The sequence below is a fragment of the Herpailurus yagouaroundi genome, unplaced genomic scaffold (assembly GCF_014898765.1).
Source record: "Herpailurus yagouaroundi ecotype Mexico unplaced genomic scaffold, PumYag 222, whole genome shotgun sequence".
NCBI classification, from domain to species: domain Eukaryota; kingdom Metazoa; phylum Chordata; class Mammalia; order Carnivora; family Felidae; genus Herpailurus; species Herpailurus yagouaroundi.
In genome coordinates this window covers 15,407,578-15,430,547 of record NW_024412453.1, presented here as the reverse complement: position 1 = coordinate 15,430,547, position 22,970 = coordinate 15,407,578, and the positions used below count along the sequence as shown (strand labels likewise).

The window sequence follows — 22,970 nt, the reverse complement described above, 5'->3', positions numbered from 1 at the left end:
GGTTTAGATGAATTAATATGTGACAAGATGAATTAATAAGAGGGTCACAAAGCCCACCTGTGGTTATTAGAACTATTTGTGCCAGTGGGGAGAGAAGGGATGGAGGAGAGACAAAAGGGCCAGAGCAAGAGGGGGAAGGTGGAGAATGCAGAGAACCCTGGGCGGGAGAAGATCCCTACTTATGCAACAAATACTTCTTGGGCACCTACTATGGGCCACCCACTTTGACAGCTTTTCAGCATAAAAGCATGAACAAGGCAGAGGAAGTGATGCCTGAAGGAGCTTAGTGGGGGAAAAACTGAACAAGCAATTGCAGCATGGTCTCAGTGCTTGGTTGAGGAAGCTCAGGGAACGTAGGAGACTGACGTTCACTCAGCCTTCCTGGACACAGTGTTAACACTTGTATGTCCAGAAAGTACCTCCTAGTTCAACTAACACAGCTGAGGACGGAGTCCCACAACGACATTAAGGGCATGTTGGGGGCACACTTAGGTTTATCAATCCATCATTGCAAAATATTTCTCAAAGTCTCCTCCCTTTGTCCATCAGCACTGCTGATGTGCTGAGTCCCTGCAGTGTTCCTCTACCTGGTCTGGCCTTGCATGCCTGGTCCCTGGCAACCTCTCCATCCACTACACCTCTCTTCCCTCACCCACCCTGTTGCAGCCCCACTGGCTTCTTGCTGCCTTCATCCCAGCCTCTGGACTTTTGCACATGCTATTCCCTTTGCTGGAACAGCCTTTACCTGGGAGAACTATTCATCTTGTACATCTCCATTCAGTGTTCATTTCCTCTGCCCCTTTCCCAGCACCAGACCTGCTGAGGCTCTTTTTGTTTTAGGTTCCCTTGTTCCCAGCAGTCCTCTGTTGCAGTCCTTCACCCGTTGACAATGTCAATTAACACTTTCCCCACCAGGCACCGGGCTCCACCTGGTCGGAGACAATGCCTTCCATGGTCACTCTTATAATTCCCTCTCACACGCAGTGCCTGGCCCATAGTGATGCTCAATAAACATCCTTGATAGGTAAGCACAGCTTTGCAAGGTGGTGTCTCTACATTAAACCCATCACTCTCTTGATCTGTTCAGAGCAGCCTGTTTTCCAGCCACCTCTAAATCATTCAAGATGCAGAATAGTATCAAAGACCAGGGTGTCTGTCCTCGCAGGGGATTCGAGAAGTGGATGTCTGTCTGTCCCTTCTCTCCTCCCTTCCTTGGTCAGGGAGACCATGGGGGTGCGATTTGGGGGCAGGGCTTTGCCAGAGCGGGCCTGGCCCCCGGCAGGTGAGAGGAGCGCAGGCCTCTTCCACGCGTGCCTGCGTTTTGCGTGAGCAGCCAGAAGGGGGCGGCAGAGAGACAGGAGTGGTCCACGGAGGAGCCCAGCTCCGAGCCGAGCCGCGCGAACCCACCGAGCCCGCGCTCAGAAGCCCGATCTCCCACCGACAGGCCGCTGGGTTCGGAAGGCTGCTGGGTCCTTTCTCTTCCCCAAGTGCAGGCAGAGCCCCCTGGAGCCATGGCCAGCCCTTCTGGCAGCCCCGAAGACTCGGGCAAGCTCAGAGGCAGGGATGGCTGGCAGAGGCGGGAGGAGGAGGATGCCCCTCCGGAGGAGAAGAGATTGAAGCTGGGGCTGGAGGGAGGAAGCGCAGCGCAGGAGGAAGGAGAAGACGCGCCACGTCTGGGCAGGGAAGAGACCGGCACCCAGACAGGTGGCGAAGGCAGAGGTGTAAGTGAGCGGGGGCTCAGGAGGGACGGGGGCTAGAGGTGGGGTGGGGTGGGCGGGGATGCTCCCCGTCGGCAGTCAGGTCCAAGTTGATAATTGGGCAGCAACTCCTGCAGGCAGGCGCGGTGTGACAGCTCGTGGGGACCTCCAGAGAAACTAGATGCTTGGTTGTTGGTCGCAACCCCCTTCTTGTTTTTGTAGCATCGACTTGCTGATTCTCCCACGCCGTCGTTGTATCTGGCTGGGAGACCCATGGGTTCTGCGGTTGGCCAAAGAGGGGAAGAGGAAGCCCTGTGTCCTGGGGGCCCCCTGAAGGGGAAGGAGGTGAAGGGAAGGAGGGCTCTGAGCAGCCCTCACCCTACACCTCCCTCCTAGACAGTGCTGTTTTAGGTGTCTTTTTGGGACTTGACTCCGGTGTGTGTTTCCCTCACCTGGTAAGGGGTTTGGGTGGGAAATGCCTCAGCATAGGTTCTGCCAGACCCTGTTCTGTCAGCATGTGGGCTGGCAGCAGCTCGCCCTGCCCCTCACCTGCCCTGTATCTTCCTGTCATTGTTCCCCATTCTGGTTGGGCAGTGAGAGTTGAGAGAGAAAGCAGGTGGCTTCCACCCCCAAGTCACTCTTCTCTCCTTATCCTTTCAGAGAGAGACAGTGAGGCAAAGTTCTGTGCATTCTCTCGGGTGCTACCTGGCTGTGGTCCCTGCTGCCTGAGGGTATGCGTGAGGGTGTTTTGTTGCATACGTGCATGGTTACGTGAGTCACTAGGCATGTGTGTGATGGAGGTCAGTGCCCCGCTTGACCCCTTGGTTCCCGCTTTCTGCTTCTTCTCTTGAATCTTCCAATTGTGACCTGGTTGACCTTACATTTGGGGAGCACATGAGTCTGGAGGACAGATGAGGGTTGGCTGGATAGCTGTCCCCATGGCAAGGGCTGCTACTTTGAGAGTTTTTAATGGATAACGGGGTTGACCTTTTTGTTTCTTACAAACGTTTTTATTCTTGACCATTTGCTTGGCTGAGCTTGTCTTAAAAATTTGATTAGTGGCTAGTGAGCCCTGTGAGAGAGTTCCCCTTCTTCCCAAATCCACATAGGCAGCTGCTGCCTGCCTCCGTTCACCTGGCTGCATCAAAGCCCAGCCGACCCGGTGTGGGGCTGCTCCCAGGCACTGCTTCGGAGACCTTACCTCTCTATGATTGTGATTGTGTTCAGATTGTGGGCCACTTGGACACCAGAACCAGGTGAATTTCTGTCTCAGATGCCAGAAGAAGGATAATCCTTATGGAAGGCTTATTGGGACACATCCTATGGAAAGAGTGAGAGGGATGTGTCGCAGTGTGGTGAGAGGAGAGGCCCTGTCAGAAACATGATTACGGGGGCAGTGCAGTGCTGAAACTTTTACTCTTGGAAGCCCCTCTCTCTATCACTTCCCTCGTTACTTGGGACTTTGCCAAAGACCAGGACATGAGGGTGGGAGGAAGTGACCCAAGTGCAGTGGGATGCTTAGGAATGTGGGTTTGAATCCTGGCTCTGACCTTCCTTTGCTTGGTGACTCAGGGCGAGTCACTTAACCTCTCCGAGCCTTGGTGTCCTCACTGGCGAAATGGATATGTCAGCAGGCCTTGTTTCACGGGATTATTATCCCTGAGATTAAGTAAAGGTTATCCATAGAAAGCACTTAGCATTAAGCCTGACACATAGTATGTGCTCAGTAAATGTGGTTTAGTACTGAAATTCACTCCATGCAGCTTGCTTGCTGTCATCTTTAGTTCTGGGGGTGCATCACAGGAGATGAGGGTCTTAGGCCAGAATCTCCACATTAAGTGCTTTCTGAAGGTTAAGAAATTATGTGCAGGTGATGAAACTTTTAAAAGGCAGAAACCGTATTGAACTTTTTGTTTCACAAAGAGAAATGGGGATGCCATGTTTAAAGGATTATGTCATAACTGGACAGAAACTGTCCTTGTTTCCTGAGCCTGAATCCAATTTTCTCCTTTTGGGGCACCTGGATCTTCTGGAGGAAGTCACCCTTCACAGTGGTGGCGTCTTGGTTTTCAAGTTTAAAGGTTGGCCAAGCCCGTGCTTCCCAGAATGCCTGTCAGACAGATTTCTCCTCCCTTGTAGTTTCTACAGGAATATTCTCTTTAAAGAGCCCAGGAAGCAGTTTCGGGCTGGTGCCAGAGCAGCAGCTATTTTTTTGAGGAGGAGAGCCCATTTCTTCACTCACAGACCATGTCCAAATGGAGAAAGAAGGACAGAATGCTTTTTCATGAGATTTTTGTCTGTGTAGACCATTAGCTTGGCTAAAATGTCAAAAACATCCTTGTTCTTTAATAGCAGCTTATTTTTAGGTGCAGATCATTTTGGGCTTTTCTCTGCAGAAGCTGCATGGATATCACCTCCCTGTCCATGTTGTATCTAGATGTTTCTAAAGAATAAAATACCTTCCCTTCACTGGGTCCGGAGCTTTGGATGGCTGAGGTTTACATGTGACCGGTTATCCTTCAAAGTGGCTCCCAGGCTTGGCTCTTGCCTTTAAGGTAGGGGGGTTTCTTTCCTCTGGTGGTTGCTACGGAGTGCTTTGAGGAGATAAAATGGGGCCTCAGGAGCCATCTCAGTGCAGAGCTCTGCTGGAGGTGTGCCAGGAGGAGGGTGTGTGCCTAGTGAGGGCTGATCCCCCACCAGGGATCAGAAGTTTCACAGACTCCTTTTGCCCCCTCAGGACCAGTGCTGCTGAGAAGGTATCAAAGAACCAATCCTCCCAGAGCCTTTATTGACTCCTTTAAAGTGACCCCAGGGTGAGTCTGGCCTGCAGCTCTTCCTGGGGGTAGAGAAGGGTCTCTTCTAGGTAATTGGTTATCAACCTTAGTTGTCTGTTCAGCTTTTCTCAAGATCTGGAAACTTGGCATAGACTTCTGGGTTGTGCTGGGCAGAGCTGAAATCCCCTGTTGGAATCCCCATTCAAGAGTCCCCAGGATTGAGACCAGAGTGGGGAGGTTATCATCTGTAGGGGTCACCCTACAGAGGAGAGTCCAGACTGCCGGTCTCTCCCAGCTCACTGGTGATAGTCTACACCTGAGTATCTCAACTTTGGCACTAGTGACATTTGAGGCCAGATCATTTTGTGTTGTGGGGAGCTGTCCTTAGCAGCATCCCTGGCCTGTAGCCACTGGATGGCATTAACACTGCCTCTCCATTACTAGTGTGACAACCAAACATGTCCCCAGATATTGCCAAATGTCTAGGGCTTGGAGAGGAGGCAGATGAAATACCTTGTCTGAAAGCCACGGGTCTACACTTGTAAAACTGTTTCAGAGAGTAGGGGTTAAGTTTGGGTCCTTGCTGTACCACTTATGAGCTATGTGGCCATGGGAAATTTATTCAATTTTTATGGGCCTCAGTTTCCTCATCTATAAAATGGAGAGAGTGAGATAGAACCTCAATGGGTTGTTATGTTGGCATTCAATACAATTACAAGATAACAAACAGAAATGGTTTAGGAGAGCACAAAACAAATGGTCAATTCCATTTTTACTTATTTAGGTGAGTCAGACTCTGTCTCCCATCCCCTTATCCATTTGGTGAGGTGTGAGGGAGGAACATCATCCACCAAAACCTCAGATTGGATTTGTGTAGCATCTCAGCTTTCCACATGGAATTCACCAGTTTCTCTCCAATTTCCTCCTTGGTTTTCTGGGTCCAGGATTCCAGGAGGCAGGGGTGTGGGCAGTCAGAGCGGGTGGCACTCAGTTCACTCCCACACGGGAGAATTCCAAAGCTGGCTTGCTACGACAGGGCTTTTGGACCAACATCTGGGTTTCTGGATTCCCATTTGAGCACAGCTGGACTCCACAGGGCTGACGCTTTCTCTGCTGAAATATAGATATTTCCCTGGCAACAATCTCTCAAGCTGACATGAAGACATGGCCACCCACCGGAACACGGTGCTGCATGGGCTCTCCTATAATTTGTGAGGCAAGCTTCTGAGGACTGCAGTGTGGAAGTGAGAAATTGTAGGAGGTTCCCTCATTCTCCACGGGCCAAAAGTGGGGTGCAGGTTGGTGGTGGAGGGTCCTCCAAGGAGGAAAAAGGCATGGAGGGCATTCCTTTTTGTTGGAACAGAGAGGTACAGGCCACACACTGGATGGCTCAGATTCTTCTGGGGAGGCAGGTGCCTCTGTGCCTGCATTCGTTTTGGATTGTGAGCTGTGTAGCCCTTAGCTATAATCATTTCAGAAACATTTAACCCCAGTGCTGGCAAACCAGGGCTTGGTTTGGACTTCTCAGCTAGAGAGATGCAGACTGCTGGGCGATATTCTCCTGATTCTTTTCATTTTGGTGAGATGTTTGTTGTCTTTTTCTGTTCTCTGGAACATGATTTGGAGCTGGAGGAGCAGGAGAGAGACCAGTTTGGGCGCTGAGACAAGGGTCTATGTCAGGGATGTGGTGGCTGTGATGGTGGTGATGGTAGTGAGTGGAGTTGCGTGCCTGAACAGAGGAAAGCTTATGAGATACATTAAAGACTTAAGCATGTATTTAGTATGGCAATGAGAAAGAGTCAGGGTCAGACTGACTTCCAGAATGGCAGGGAAGACTATAAATTTGGTTTTGTACTTTGGCTAAGGTTGCTCTCAGACCCAGGTGACAATGTCTAACAGGATAGACAGGTCTGGGGCTGGACATTCAGACTTGAGAGTCATCAGTGTAGATAGTACTTGAGGCTGGGGGACACCTGAGGTTGACTGGGGAGAGAGTGGAGAGGCAAGAGGAGGGGATTTGGTATAAGCATGAGGAAATCTTAATGATGAGGAGAAGAATCCATGAGAGGCATCAGAGGAGCAGCAGGCAGAGGATATGTGGCTCCACAGACACGAGGAAAGGGTGAGGGTTGGTTGTGTTAAAGAGAGCCTGTTGGATTTCATATATCATGCTCATGAGGTCTTAAGGGAATTTAAATGGAGGCTGGTTGTGTGTGTGTGTGTGTGGGGGGGTGTACCAGGATTTACCCTAAGTCTGGGTATTCCAGCACACAACCAGGGTGTATGCCCCGAAGCAGGGAACACTCATGGTCTTGACTCTTGCAAAACTATAGTTTGTATTCATGAATTCTGTCCTCCTCGCAACACTCAGCTGTCACTTTTCCAGGACCCAGTCTTGGTGGAGAGTCCTGCCCTGGCAGTGTTCCTTAGCATAAGATGGTGCCATTAGGAGAACTTCACTTCTCAATACTGAGGGCTGTTTTCATTCCTTCTTTTCATTCCTTCTCTAAGTATTAGAGCAGCTCCTATGTGCCAGGTGCTGGTCTAGGCGCTAGCCTTCAAGATGGTTCAGTTCCTTTTCTCTTGGAGAAACTGCTCTAGTGGTGGGAACAGACTCTGGTCTATGGGCCAAAGGTGGCCCCTTCCTTGTGATTGTAAATAAAGTTTTATTGGCACATAGCTGCACCTATTCATGTACATATTGTCTATGGCTGCTTTCCTGCTTCAATGGGAGAGTTGAATACTTGGGCTCACAAAGCCAAAAATATTTACTCTGAGAATCTCAGGTTAAGGGGCTTTGCACCCTCATGGTGTCCCATGCGGTTTATAAGTACTGCTGCCTTTGAAATCTGTGCAGCTCTGAGGAGGAGTTGCAAAAAAAGTGCTCAACTTGCAGGACTCCAATGGAGGGGGTACAGGTCTTCCACTCTCAACTTTATTGGTCTTTGGTGTCAGGGGCAGGACTGGGGTTTTGAGTGAGCTTTCCTCACCCCTGTGGCAGGGCAGCAGGCTAGCGTCATCCAGGTTTTGGATGGGGGAGACAAAGGTGGATGTGGGGAATAGTGACTTGTTCTCCTCCTAAGCGTTTTCCTTAGATGGGTCCTTAGCCAGTGTTTGGTGTCCCACTTTGCACAGCTGCCCAAATCCAGTGAGGTCAGCCATCTTGGTGCTGTGAGCCTGGGGTACAGAGCTTCCAAATCACCAAGAAGAGATAAAAAAGATGGTTTTTGCAAGCACAAGAACTCAGGTTATTGAAATTAACATTTCCCCCCCAAGTTTTATAATGTCTGGGCATGCATATTTAAGCGTCTGCCTCAAAAGCTCTCACTAATAAGCAGATGGTGCATTTAATTTCCTTTTTTTGTTCTCTGAACAACATACAGCTTCCTGCATGGTGCTCCTTGCAGGCAACTGTACATAGGGGTGACCAAGGACTTCTGACCATCAATACAGGTCTCTAGAGGCTGCTGAGAGCCCTGTATTCCTGGGGCTGTTCCATGGAGGGACTGGTCTTTTCCTTCCTTTTCAGCCCCAGCAGAAAGTTGTCATGTTACTCACAGCCCACAGGGCTCCTGTGTTTGCCTCTCCAAAGAATCTTGGTTGCATCTGACCCCCTGTACCTCACCAGCTGGAGAGTAGGGGTTCCAAGGAGGCTGGGGGTCCGAGGGTGCAGCCCCAGAGCCTGAGAAAAGCTGCTGGGAAGAGGATCCAAAAGGATGGTAGAGGCAAAGAGGAGAGCTTGGGTGCAGAGCAAGGACCTTGAAGGCACAAAGGAGAAAGCTGGGATTTTTAAAAACAGGGAAGAGCAGACAGCTTTAGCATGGTCCAGGTATGGCTGGGCTTTATGAATTTTACTTGTTTTCTGTTTCCCTAGCTTCTCTCTCTGTGTTCCAAGGTGTCATAGAACACTTGCGGGGGCTCTGAGAAGCTCTGGGTTCCAGTGGTCTTTGGGGAATGCAGGGACTGCGCCGAGGGTTTCCTTGGCTCTGTGCCTCTTCTGTCCAGGCCTCCATTCCCGACTATGTGCGGACCTACCTTGCATCTCAGACCTCCGTCCTGGAGAAACCTGGATAAGGCTTGTGCCTGTGCTGTGGGGCTTGTGTCTTGTGTGTATGGATAAGAAGACTTTGTGACTTGGAAACCTCTTGGCTTGAACTGGAAAACCTGGGAAGGAAAATCTATGCCCTCTTAATTTTGCTTTTTGCTTCCGTATTCTGTTGACCTGATGGAGCTATAAGCCCTGGTGTGCAGGAATCAGGCTGGACACAAGAGTCCACTTGGTCTGAGTATAATTTTGGGGGTTTTGTTCTGCTTATTAAAACTACAGATTATTATTTATTCATTGTAAAGAATTTAAACAATACCATTATATATAAAACAAAAAGCAGAACTCCTCCTTTGTTTCTCTTCAATCTTTAAACAATTATTTTTAAAATGTTTATTTTTGACAGAGAGAGAGAGAGAGAGAGAGAGAGAGAGAGCGAGCATGAGTGGGGGAGGGGCAGAGAGAGAGTGAGACACAGAATCTGAAGCAGGCTCCAGGCTCTGAGCTCTCAGCACAGAGCCCGACGTGGGACTCGAATTCACAGACCACAAGATCATGACCTGAGCCAAAGTCGGACGCTCAACTGACTGAGCCATCCAGGCACCCCTGTTTCTCTTCAATCTTGCTTCTCAGAAGTAACACTGGGAGGGGTTGAGGTATATCCTTCCACACCTTTCTTTGTGTGTGTGCAAGCATGTATACCTGCACACAAATTGTTTAATTTTTAAAAAAGTTTATTTATTTTGAGGGAGAGGTGGGTAGGGAGGGGCCAAGGGGAAGGGAGAGAGAATTCCAAGCAGGCTCCGAGCTGTCAGTGCACAGTCTGACACGGGGCTTGATTCCATGAACCGTGAGATAATGACCTGGGCCAAAATCCAGAGTTGGACACTTAACTGACTGAACCACCCAGGTGCTCCTAAATTGTTTCATTTTAATCTTTTAAAAATACAAATGGGATAATGCTATAGTTATTGTTTGGAAAAGCCTCCTTTTAACTCAGTGATGTATATCTTTGACCTCATTTCATGTTGGAACCTGGATTCCACTGTCCTTTCCAGCCAGTTATTGTGCTGTGTGGATGCACCGTACTTTCTTTAGCCAGCTCTATATTGATAGGTCTCTGAATGGTTTCTGCTTCTTCCCTATTGCAAATGGTGTTGTGATGAATATTCCAACATACATCACTTGATTCTCTGTGCCTGTGTTTTTGTAAGATGTTCCTAGGAACAGGATATCCAGATTAGAGGGTGATCTGTGCTGAAATTTGTATCCTGGTTAAGTATGTTTCCCCGCTGCCAGCTCTCCAAGGCTCTACATGGTGCTATCCTCTACAGGGATCATTCTCCGAAGCCTGAGGGCATTGGTCAGAATGGCATTCTCTGCCTCACTTTCATCTAGGTCAGTCCACACCCTGGTACCACCCCTAGCAGGGACTCTGGCTTCCGACTCTAACAGGTGGCTTCACTCCAGAGGGAAAATTCCCTTTCCCAGACATTCTTGGTGATATTACTGCAAGTTCCAAAGTTGGCATTTGCCTCCTTCAGGCCTTGCCACTCCCTACCTGTGTGTGCTTGAGTAAGCTGATTTTGCTCTGGCCTCAGTTGCCTCAAAGGTAAATGGTGAAAATATATAATAATAATGGCTGCCTCCCTGGGCTGCAGGACTCAGTGAAGTAACCACCACTTCCACACACTTGGCTTGTTGTGCACACTCAGCAAGTGCTGGGAGGTCATTGCTGAATGACAGCAGGCCAGGCTGTGGCTTGACCAGGGGCTGTGTCTTCAGTACCAAGTCTGGTGCCAGGGCCTTAGGAAATGCTCAGCCAGTGACTGAAAGGCAGGGACAGAGATTGGGGCAGAGGCAGTAGGAGCAGACCAAAGGAAACGAGGCTCCCACTAGATCCCCAGATGGAGGACTCCAAGATGACCCTGCAGTCTTAGAGCCCCTGCCCTTTTCCCATCCTCGCCAAGGCCTATTGGAGTCTGCTGTGTCTTCCAGGCCAGGGCCCAGAAGCCTGAACTGGGCAGGTGCTGGTCAGCGTCCTGCTGTATCATGGCACCTCCACTCCCAACTTGGACCTGGATGCCAAGTGTCCCTGAGTTGGTAGGGACTCGGCTTGTTCTGAGCCCAGGGACAAAAAACGGGGAGATGTGGACGGATAGGGACCCCCATTTTGGCCCTTGCCTTTTCTCTTTGACTTTGGATACTGCAAGACTCACGTACACTCAAGTGTGTGTGTGTGTGTGTGTGTGTGTGCGTGTGTGTGCGTGTGCATGTGTGTGTGTGTGTGTGTTTCTTTCTGTATGAGTTTCCAAGTCTTAGGTTGTATGGGACTAGGGTTGCCAGTTAAACTTGAGTTCCAATTAACAAATTTTTTAGTATAGGTATATCCCAGTGCAACATTTGGGACATAAAAGCAATTCATTGTGTATCTGAAATTCAAGTTTAACTGGCGTCCTGCCTTTTTACTTGCTACATCTGGCAATTCAGTGTGTGGGGTGACAGTGTGTGTTCTGTGTGTCTCCATATGAAGGACTGTCTGTAAGCACAAGGATGGGGATCAATTGAGAAGACCCTTCTGGAGTGCTTTAGTGGCCTAGGGGCAGGTGGGTTGGATACTCCAGCCCCCACGCCTGGGCAGTGCTCCCTAGCATCTGCCTTCTGTCATCTCTGTTAGTTTCCCTCCCATGTCTCTCCAAACACAGGGGCAAGAGCTGCCCCATCCACCCTTGTTTGGAGCACAGCTGCCCAGCCAGACGAGATGCAAACAGTTCGCAGATGGCTGTAAAGCTTTCCCCAGCTCCCTCTGCAAGGGGGCTGCAGATGAAACGGAAGTCCTGATCCTCACTGCCTCCCCCTTCCAGAAAACCCGGGCCAACAGCCACCGTGTTGCTGCTTTACACACTCCTCCCTCCTGGCGATTAAACCACATAGTGTTTTGCCAAACAAATAAAACCCTTCATTTCCACCATAAACTTGTTCACACGCGCAGGCTGATTGATCCACCAGTGTGCCTGATTCATCAGCCCTTTCTCTCAGGCGGCAAGAGGCTCTTCTCTCTGGCGCTGGTGAAGAGCTGCTTAATTTCCATCTGAAAGACTCTCGGTAGAAACCAACCACAGTTTTGAAAGCTGCTTCCTCCCGTTTTGCAGATTCCGTGTGGTTCTTGATATTTGATCTTGACTGAAATCATCCTGGGCCCTGCCCCAGGTATCACAAGCCTAAGGGTGCATTTGTGTCCAGTTGGCTGGAGGGGGGAGGGGGAGCTGTCAAGGAGAATGTTCAACGTGGCCTCTGAGTCCATAGCAGCCTTTCATGGGAAATACCACAAAGGAACTTTATCCCTCCTATTTCAAAAGAAATTACAGTTTAGTCATTTACTGAATTTGTTATAGACAGGGTCTCAGTTTCCTTGCAACTTCTCTGTGAGGCTGGTGCTATGATTATTTGCATGTTTACTTGCTCTCTCTAGTCTCTTTAAAGCTCCTTTATTTGCAATACTGTTTTCTGCCACAGGGCCTTTGCACACCCTGCTCTCTCTGCCTAGAAAGCTCTTTCTCCCACTCCTTCACTGGTAAACATCTCATCTGTAAGCTGACTTTCCACTGTCTCAGGGAAACCTGGCCACACTGACTCAGTCACAGCAAATTCCTGATACCTGTTCTCATAGTATCAGGTGTCTTTCTGTTGTAGGTCGAAGCCCAACTATAGCCACCTATTTCTTTGGGCATGATATTTGATGAATAATTGACCCCTTTTACACTATAATCACAATGTGGGTAGGGGCCATGCTTGTTCATGATTACCATTGTCTCTGGTGTTTAGCATATGCTCAGCTAGAATTTGATTAATGAATGAAGCATACCCATTTTATAGATGAGGAAATGGAGGACTAGGAATATTGCATAATTTGCCTGGTATTATACAGTCACTTAAAGATGGGGCTGAATTAGAATGCACTGGGTTGGTCTCTGGGCACATACTATTAACCACTTCACTGTGGCAGCTTTCCAACAGCAGAAGTGAGAAAGAACACATAGAACACATATAACTAGAATCCTAAAAGTCCTCTAGTAGATGGTGTCAGGAATGTGCCTATGAGCCTTCTTAATGTATTGCATACAATGTCCCATGTTTCTGACTTGTCCTTAGCAAAGGCCTTAGTAATATTTGAAGCACAGTTATCAGTGCGGGAGGATGGATGTTTATAATTTTGAAAAAAAGAGTTTATATTATATTTAGCTTGTGTCTTCCATGGCCCCTTGATCTCTAGCTTCAGTTATGCAAAATCCACACTGTCTCTCTTGATAGCTGTTCAACTTCTTTTCCCTCTTCAAGTTGGCTTAGAACTTAATCCCGTAACTGAGGCCTGCTCCCTATACCTATTCCTTATACAGGTTGACGTGAATTTTGTCAATAACTGTTCTACTTTTTGGTGAAGGCCAGATTGAAGGAAAGCCTTGAAAGGTGAAGATACCTGATGGGCGGGTAGTCACTTGGGTTAATCCAAAGGTTGGAATAAGGGAAGGGGTGCCTGGGTGGCTTAGTCGGTTAAGCGTCCGACTTCAGCTCAGGTTATGATCTCATGGTCTGTGAGTTTGAGCCCCGCATTGGGCTCTGTGCTGACAGCTCACAGCCTACAGCCTGCTTTGGATTCTGTGTCTTCCTCTGTCTCTCTGCCCCTCCCCCACTTGCACTCTGTCTCTGTCTCTCTCTCTCTCGAAAATAAATAAACATTAAAAAAATAAGAAAGTAAAAAAAAGGCTGACCTGGAGGATTGGAGGAGTCTCAGAACTGAGGGTCAGGCCCAGATAGAGAAAGGGATTGAGCATGCCAGTGTGAACTGTGAGTATTGGATACTCACCCCCCTTCTCCTGATGGTTAGGGAAGACTTGATGAGCCTGCTTAATTTGATGGAGGGATTGAAAAATCTTTCAGTGGAACTGTCCTGGAATGACAGCAATGTGACATAGCCAAGTTATTGATTATTGATTGCCAATTTGTCATCAGCTCAACAACTTTCAGTTATAGTTGTAATTTGCATTAATTATTAATGCAGGCTTTGACTTTTCTAATCAATAAAGGGGGTGTTCAGAGAGCAGTGACTAAGGCTGAGCACTGTCCAAAATGATGGGTATTTCATGGGCAAGTCTCCTCACCCACCCACCTGCAGGTGGGGAGACCTCCTTTGGTTTTTTAGAGGACCCTGAATAAATGGCAAATAATGCTGCTCAAGCCTTCCTCCCACCACCCATCTACCCACACATCTATCCATCTATCCATCTGTCCACCATATACCCACCCATCCCCATCTACCCATTCATTCACCCAGCTACCCACCCATCCATCCACTCATCCATTCATCCATCCATCTATCCGTCCATCATCCGTCCATCCATCCATCCATCCATCCACCCATCCATCTTCTTGAACCTTTGTTCATTTATTCAACAAAGACTTATTAACCAACTAATAGATTCTGGGAAGGCACTGACTCAAATGATTAAGAACACAGGCTCTGAAATCTGACTCCATGGGCTCAAACTGAGTTTCATCACCTCCTAGTTAGCTCTTTGGCAAGATATATAACTTCTGTGTGGTTCCATTTTCACATCTGATAACTGATTGTTAATTGTTCCTACTATTACTATTGCAGATATAGTGAGGGTTAAATAAGATGCCACATAAAAGTATATCATTCACACTCAACAGACATTAACTTTCACCTTATTAATTTTTGTTGGTGCTGCAGGTAACATGGTGAGCATAAGGCAGATATGTATTTGAATACGCTACAACCTATACTGTGGTAAGTTCTGTAGTAAGGGAAGGCCAGGCAGTTATAAGGGACCCTGGCACAATATTGGGGGTTCTAGGAAAATGTTCTCTGAGGATTTGCTGTGTCAGCTGAGTCTTGCAGGATAGGTAGGAGTTGGCCTCTTGCATGGCGATCCCAGCCAGTGTGTGACCAAGTAACCAGTCCTTGAAATGTTGGGTCCCGGTCCCCACTGGCAGAGGTGAGTGACCCAGTCTTCCTGTCCCCTCTGCTGGAAGTCCACAAGATCTGGGAGTGGCTATTAGGTAGGGGGAAAGGGCTGGCAATAACAGTGGCCTTCACCTATCATCGCACTCCCTCTGTGGCATCTGGAGGGCTGTGCCTAGTCTCCTGTCTGCAGAGTGAGGTCAGGCATACCAAGTCTGCTTCTCTCCTGGGACTGTCAGGAGGATAAGATTAGATGGCAAGAGAGGGCCCTTTGAAAATGAAAACATTCTATTTGAATGCAGAGTGTTCTGTGACTGTGATATTTTCTGTCCTGTGAAATCATCATTGACCCTGAAAGCATCTATTCAAAAAACCAATGGAGTTAACCCTTCCTCTGTGTCTGTGCTGGGGGAGGGAATTTGTCAACGATTGTTTTTGCTGTTTTTACACACAGAGAAAACGAAGGCAGGTGCAGAAACAGGACTAGGAGTCCTACCCAGGACTCCTGGCTCCCTGACTGTGTAGGGCCTTTCAGAAACAGTCCTTGTCTAAATATTTGCAGAGGTTCCTTAGACAATATCTAAAAACAAAAGTGGATGTCAGGCGGATTCTCCACAACCAGGATGGTTCCAGAGTTGAATCAAGTGGAAACATCTCTGGAGTCAGACAGATTTGGGTTTGAACCCCACATTTTGACAGTTACAAGCTTTGGGAACTGAGCAGGTTATTTAACATTTCCAAGTGACCTTGGAAAATAGGAGACATTGTACTAAAACTCAGAAGATGACTCTTACCTGGCTCTTGTTTGGGGAGAGTGATCAGCGGGGCAGGATTCGAGCATCCTAGGTGCTCGGCTCTGATACCAACAAAGCCCACAGTCAGTCCCACAGATGTTTCCCTTGCAGGGTTACTCTAAGCGTCGGAATCATGCACACAGGATGCTGACACAGTAGTCAACATTTTTTTTTTTTAATTTTTTTTTTTCAACGTTTATCCATTTTTGGGACAGAGAGAGACAGAGCATGAACGGGGGAGGGGCAGAGAGAGAGGGAGACACAGAATCGGAAACAGGCTCCAGGCTCTGAGCCATCAGCCCAGAGCCCGACGCGGGGCTCGAACTCATGGAGCACGAGATCATGACCTGGCTGAAGTCGGACGCTTAACCGACTGCGCCACCCAGGCGCCCCCACAGTAGTCAACATTTATGGGTATATTTTAGTGCCTTCTTTGGTGTTTTCCATAGTTGCATGTTTAGCCAATCTTTAAGAGAATTTGAATCACGTGCAGAAGAGTATTTATTACTTATAGCAATTCCTGGGGCTGTCTTCCAGAAATATTGATGTTTAGTGGCTCTGCTGGGATCTGCATTTACAAAAGCTCCCAGGTGAGTCTCATTTGGCTGGCCTGGCTCTGGCTCAGGGACCCAGTCCTCAGTGCATACTTTGCTCAAATTTCAAGTTTGGCTCTTTTTCTCCATCTTGTATTACCCTCACTTGTGCTCAAGTTTCTTTCTTTCCCTTGGACTGTAAGCTCCTTGATGTCAGGGTCATTTCTTGCTTATGCTTACATCAGTGAAGCAAAGCAACATTTCTAGGTGCTCAGTGGAGTGGCACTCTTGCTGAATGGGGTCAACCTTGAGGGTGGTGTGTGTGTGTGCATTTGTGTGTGTGTGTGTGTGTGTGTGTGTGTGTGTGTGTGTGTGTGATAGAGAGAGAGAGAGAGAGAGAGAGAGAGAGAGAGAGAGAGAGAGAAAGAGGTGAATCTTTGTCAGAAGAACCTTTTTGTCCTTCATCTGCATTTGCTGTGAGTCAATGTGATTTACTCTAATGGAAGCCAGTTCAGCTTATGCAGAGGCCCTGCCCTGGAATGGAACAAGGTTATGGATGGACAGAGCTTCCGAAAGCTTTCCTGGGAAATGCTTCAGTGTCATCCTCAGCTAATTGAACTCAAGTTTTCACTTCTGTTTAACACTTCCATGGAGGCCATTTTGATTTTTTCTGTGGAGTGGGTGCTATCAGATCCCCTGTAAAAGTGTATGGAAATAACTAGGATTGAGTTTGGGGATGAAGGTACTTCATCTACTAAACGAAAACCAGTGTATCACCTCGGGCCTGGAGAAATTAATTCCTAGTGCATGGTCTTCAGCACCATCTTCCCTCTGCTGCCCAGACAGGTGATGGAACTTCCATTAGCTTAAGCCCTAGGGTAAGTTCAGTGTGGAAACAGAGCCCCCTCCACCCCTTGCTCCTTGACATGTAGTGCACATGCAGCATGAATGAGGACAACAACTCCTTTGGAGTCGTTTGTTATTGCAGCAAAACCTAATCTAGCTTGACTGATTATGGTGAGATGTATATATATATATATACACATATATATATATACACACACACACATACATATATATATATACATACATACATATATATACACACGCACGTGAAATATATACATATTTCTTCTTACATATATTTTTCATATATATATTTTTTCAACTACCAATTTCATATATATTTGAATTTGGTAGTTTTCAAAAGTCCTTTTTTATGCCCCTCCCCCACAAAAGGCAACCTTATGTTGGTTCACAAATTAAAAAACTATTTTACTGGTTTATGAAATTAAAAAATCTGGGAATCAGCAGCTTCGAGAATCACAGTGTGAGATATCTACAAGGCCAGGTTACTTCCCTTTATAGAAGTGTAGCCAAGACTTGGAGTATTTCAGTCTTTCCTATTCTATATTCCATGGGCTCTTGAAGAGACATTGATAAAACGTTAGGGCTTAAATGGTGCATGCAGCCACAAACCTGCCTGACTCAATTCCAGAGGTAGAATCCCTTCTTGGTTCAGAATGAGCTTCGTGCTGTTTTGATATTTCAACCCTTTAGGGGTATTCTGTACTAATTACATTAAAACACGACCAATGCTTCTGCTTCCTTGTCCCCAAATTAAACACCTCAATCATGCAAACACACTCTGTTGGATTTAGTGTGACTGATTTCCAACTGTCACTAAACACATAATTAGATTATATTTTTTTCCAGTTCAACTAAAAGAAAATTGACAATAAAATGCTGATCAATATGTGCAGCTTAGGAAGTAGAGCCTGCTTTGAGATGCAGAAGTGTTTGTTTTTTAAATCTATATTCTTGAGTAAAGAAAAAAATTATCCATCTCTCTTTCCTAGAGGGCGAAGACTGAGAGCTGGTCATAGCAACAGCTTGACCATCGGAGTCTGAATTAAATAAATGCTTCCCTGGAATGAAGGATGTGCTTCTGCTTTTCATGGGACCATGAAGCTTGCTGTCTGTCTTTGGTGGTGTGTACGTCTCTGGGTGTGTGTGTCTGTGGATGAGTGAATGTAAATGACATGTACCTGTGTGAGTGTGTACAAAATTCCTGTGTGAACCTCAGCTTTCTGAGAATCTTAGGCTCTTGAGTCCAGTGGATGACATTTTTACAAAAATCAGTCAAAAATGAGAAAAGAAAGAATTGAAATCAGACTCACTTTTAAAGGCACCATGTTTGTGGGCAGCACTGAATTTTTTTTTTTTTTTCCATTTGGAATTCTACCTGCTTCCAAATGACATTTTTGCTTCCTGTTAAATGATTAGAATCAAAGGGTGATTGACCACAAGCACAAAGAGTAGATAGTCTATGACTCTGTTTACATCAGCATTTCTCAACTGAGACACTATTGACATTTTTGCCTGGACATTTTTCTTTTGGGGGACCACCCTGTGCACTGTAGCATGGTTAGCAGCATCACTGGACTCTACCCATTAGGGGCTAATAACATACCTCACAAAAATTTTCTTCAGACACTGCCAAATGTTCTGGGGAGGACAAAATTGTCCCTAACTGAAAATCACTGCCTAACATACAGCATGGAATCAGGTGAGACAAGTTGAGGCAGTTGGCAGTCAGGGGTGAATAGTGACTAAAAGTGGGGTGGGGATCCTGGGAGGGGTCTTAATGATCTGTTTCTGGATCTAGGTGTTGGTTATATGAGTATGTTCAGTTTGTAATAAATTTATTGAGTGCACTCTTGGCGTGCGTACTTCTATAGGTATAACTCAATAAAGCATTAAAAAATCAGTCATAAGAGGAATGATTTGCAGAATCAAATGATTGGCACAAAGACTGATCACCTTAATTTGAACTAATGTCAGATGACCATGAAAAGCACCCAAGGTGAGTCTTTTAGAGTGTTAGCCAAGGAGAGGAGTGTGTGTGCGCATGTATATACACACAGTAGGCTTTTCTAGTTACTTGGAATGAGGAGGCCTCATTCTGAAGGCAGGAAGGGTGACACAAGTGAAATACCCAAACATAGAGATTTCTAAATGGATTTGCTGAACTCTGCACAATCCACACAACTCATGCTTCTGGCACACACCTGTGTCCATATAAACATGAGTTTATAGCAAGGATTATACATAGGGTTTGAGATGAGCTGGAGAAATCATGGTGAGACTGAGAATTTGGCCACAGCGTCTTGGAGATAGCTACCCACAGTTTCTGGAATCCTGATTGCACTTCTGGAACTCCTGGTTGCCATCTGTCTCCTGTTCATTCAATAAACACGTATGGTACCACTGTGTGCCTAAAACTTGCCAAGAGAGGAGGAATAAAGGGTGATTATGACATGGAATCCATCGAAGATTAGTATTATAACACAAATCAGATCAGAACCCAAGATCTTGCTGGGCAAGTGCCTTGATAGCCCTCATCCTACAGTCTATGTAAGAATGAAGGACATTTTTTTTTTCATTGCACATGAAAATGTATTGTGTTTCATATATACAAATACAGTTTGTGTTAACTCTGCAGTATAACTATGCTCATATTCTTAGCATTTTTTTGAGAGATTTGTTTCTCAGGAAATCATCTCTAGAGTATGTTGAACTGGAAATTTACTTAGAAGCAATAAAAGGTACAGGAAAGTCAGGCCTTATGCAGGAAGTTCTAAAGTCAACATGGGAAAAACAAAAAAATTCAGTACAGTCAACATTACCCTTGAAAATCCCCTTCATATTTCATAAAATACAGAGATCAGACTTACCACAGCTCACCAAATCGAACCCAGCACATCTCCTCCACGGTTAGCACCAAGGGTAGTTTCTTTGGTACGTAGCTGATGAAGTCATTGAGGGGTCACATTTTATGAATAATTGTGTCTTAACACCAGAATAATTTATCAAAGTGAGATATTCTCACTAGGAAGAGTAAATAGCAATGAGCTCCTATTGTGAAGACTGTTTTTAACTCCTCTTTCTCTCTCTTTCCCTCTCTTTGTTCTTGCTAAGTACCAATAGTTCATTTCCCACAGATTAAGAGAGCACAAGTTGGTCTATACCTATGAGTGGAATTGCTGGATGATACAGTAACTCAATATTTAGCTGCCAGGCTGTTTTCCACAGTGGCTGAACCACTTAATGTTCCTACCAGCAGTGTAATGAGTGTTCTACTTTCTCTGCATCCTCACCACCATTGTTATTGTGTAGTCACCCTAGTATGTATGATTCTAGTCATTCTAGTAAGTATGAAGTGGTATCTCATTGTGGTTATGATTTGCATTTTTCCAATGCCAAATGATGTTGAGCATCTTTTCATGTATTGTTGGTCATTTGTATATCTTCCTTGGAGATATGTCTATGCAGAAATGAAAACAGGGGTCCATACAAAAACTTATGCATGAATGTTTAGAGTAGTATCATTTATGATAGCCAAAAGGGAGACATAATTCAAATGCCCATCAACAGATGAATAGCTAACAAAATGTGGTATAGCCACACAGTGGAATATTATGTGGCCATAAAAAGGAGTGAAGTTCTGATACCTGCTATGTCATAGATGCACCATGAAAACATTATGCTGAAAGAAACAATACACAATAAGGTCACATATTATATGATTCCATTAATATAAAAGTCTAGAATAGGGAAATCTATAGAGACAGTAAGTAGATTAGTGGTTGCTTATGCCTGGGGTGGGGGGAATGGTATGGGGTGATAGCTAAAGGGTATGGGACTTTTTAAAAATGTGTATTTATTTTTGAGAGAGAGAGGGAGAGAGAGAGAGAGAGAAGGGGTGGGGCATAGAGAGAGGGAGACACAGAATCTGAAGCAGGTTCCAGGCTCTGAGCTGTCAGCACAGAGCCTGACGTGAGATCATGACCTGAGCTGAAGTCAGACGCTTAACTGACTGAGCCACCCAGGTGCTGGGATCTAGGACTTCTTTTTGAGGTGATGAAATGTTCTAAAATTGACTCTGGTGATGGTTGTACATATCTGTGAACATATAAAAAATGATTGAAATGTAAAAAAAAATGTAAAAGAAATGTAGACAACAAGTGCAAGTTGCAGTTGTATTGATCACTTGATGGACTTTAAAAATACAGATTCCAGAGTTCTGCCTTCAGTGATTCTGACTCAGTAGGTCTTGGGCAGGACTTGATTATCCCTAAGGGAGTCTGCTCCTCAGCTTGATTTTGGGGCCAAGTTTGTCCATGGGGATCCTTCTGTCTTCTGAGATCTAGAGGTGTAGGTGGAGATGGCTCATATTTATGGAGAGCTTTCCATATTCTAGGTGCTGTGCTGAACACCTTTACTCTCATCATCTCTTAATCTCACCATAACTTCCTGATAAGATATGTAATATGACCTCTGCTTTAGAGTTGAGGAACTGAGGTTTTAGGGAAGTATCTTTTTGAAAACCTAGTAGGAAGGGGTGACTCCGGGAGATGTCCCAGGGGCATTGGCTCAGGAACTATTGCACTCAGCCCACAGATTCTGTGGTGCATGGATGTCTCAATCCCTACCCTACATTTCTGTTGAGATTTGGGTGAGGGCTCAGTATCTCAGGGCCACCCAAGCCTCCTGGGCACTTGAGTACATGTTTGCTACCTCTATCCACCCCCCTCTGCTGGCAAGAAACTCGGTTCCTGCTTTGATTTCCACAAGTGTAAACCGTTCACACAAAGCTTTGATGGGTTTTGTTGACTTTGTTTGATATTTGGGGACATGGAGAGGGCCACATCACTTCCTACTTGGTCTTGGCCAACTCATTGACCTCTCTCACTTTGCTTTACCACTGCATTTTTCTGTTTACCTCCTCCTTCCTGGATAACTCTGGGGACTCTGAGTTCTTGTCCCTTTATTTTGTTCTTGTTGTGCAAAAGTTTCCACAAATGGGATCTGGCTTCTATAAAGTGATGATAGCTATAGATTGATGTGGATGTTATTTTGTTTTTTCTACTAAAACATAATAATTAAACATCAAACCTTGGGCAATTGGCTGCAGTCGTCGGCTGGTGGTAGCGGGGTGGATACTCCTTTGCAACCCTGGGGAGGAATGCTGCATACTTAAAGAAAAAGAAACTGGCTCTCTTTAAGAGGCAGAAGGAGGCTTCTGGAGCTGATGCCAATTTGTTTGGAGGCAAAATGACTATTGTATTAAAATTGCCTAAACTTGGGCTGGTGCCCTATGTGTTCAGAGCCCAAAGCTATGATTGCTTGAATTTTGTTGTTGCTATTGGTTGGTTTTCCATCCTGTTGCTTGGCAGGTTTCTGTTGATGGCTTCAACTTCAAGAGTTCAGTTCAACAGACACTAATAGCACCTACTATGTGCCAGCCTTAATAGCACCTACTCTGTGCCAGGCACCGAGGTTATAGTGGTGAGCAAGATAAACATAGCACTTGAACAAGAGAGTGTAGTTCCTACTCTCAGAACTCCCCCTCCCCTAAATGAATGAACATGATTGGGCTTCTGAAGATCTCAGATATCCCTGCATTGTCTCATTGAAGAAGTAAGGTGAAGAGCTTTGGTGCCTGGGGTCCATTGAGGAGGACTTAGCTGAATCATTGCTAAAGTTTGGAGTGTTGGAGAGGAGCTGGCATTTATGTTTAGGGGTGAAAAGTAAGAGTGGCTTGGTCTCAGGGGAAGCTGAGATTAAGAGAAGGCATTTTGGAGTTTGCATATATAGTGGAGACCTACTATAGTAAGTGTCCTGTGGCCAAGCCTGTGATCAGTAGATTGACCATATGAGGGTCCTCTTTTAGCATATGGCCCCCAAACGGTTAACAGACTGGGAGCAGCTGCAATAATGGTGAACTCCAGGGACCTAGTTCCTGTCTGGCTTTCCAACAATGTGTAAGGTTATGTTCTTATGTAAACTCATGGAGAAGGGAAAGAGCCCCAGTAATGACAAGATTGAATTCCCCACCTGCCAGGCACACAGGGACTCAGACAAGATTTAACTGGAATTACAGAAATAGGAATGTGACATTTCTTACACCCAGGCGTGGTAGAGCAACATTTATTCCCTCTGGTTTGGAGGGAAGGAGAATGCTAGCAGACATGACTCCAAGTTTCCATTCTTAAACCTAATGTCTAGGAATGCAGTTTCAATTGTGTTCACAGACCAAAGCCCCATAAATACCAGTTCCGTTGCTGCCTCTCTCCTGCCT

General features: G+C 46.1%; 1 protein-coding gene across 17 annotated transcripts in view; it reads left to right on the top strand.

The window, feature by feature from the left end:
- The first annotated feature begins 1,432 nt into the window (after positions 1-1,432).
- RBFOX1 (RNA binding fox-1 homolog 1) overlaps positions 1,433-22,970 on the top strand; it is a 2,071,930-nt gene continuing 2,050,392 nt past the window's right edge. For 3 of the 17 annotated variants that reach the window (XM_040458699.1, XM_040458702.1, XM_040458707.1), the window contains exon 1: positions 1,436-1,721. In XM_040458699.1, the coding sequence (XP_040314633.1) occupies positions 1,512-1,721 (210 nt within the window). In that variant the 5' untranslated portion in view covers positions 1,436-1,511. Of the gene's footprint in view, positions 1,722-22,970 lie in introns of all 17 variants that reach the window. The other 14 variants (XM_040458705.1, XM_040458706.1, XM_040458698.1 and 11 more) reach the window with 10 other exon arrangements.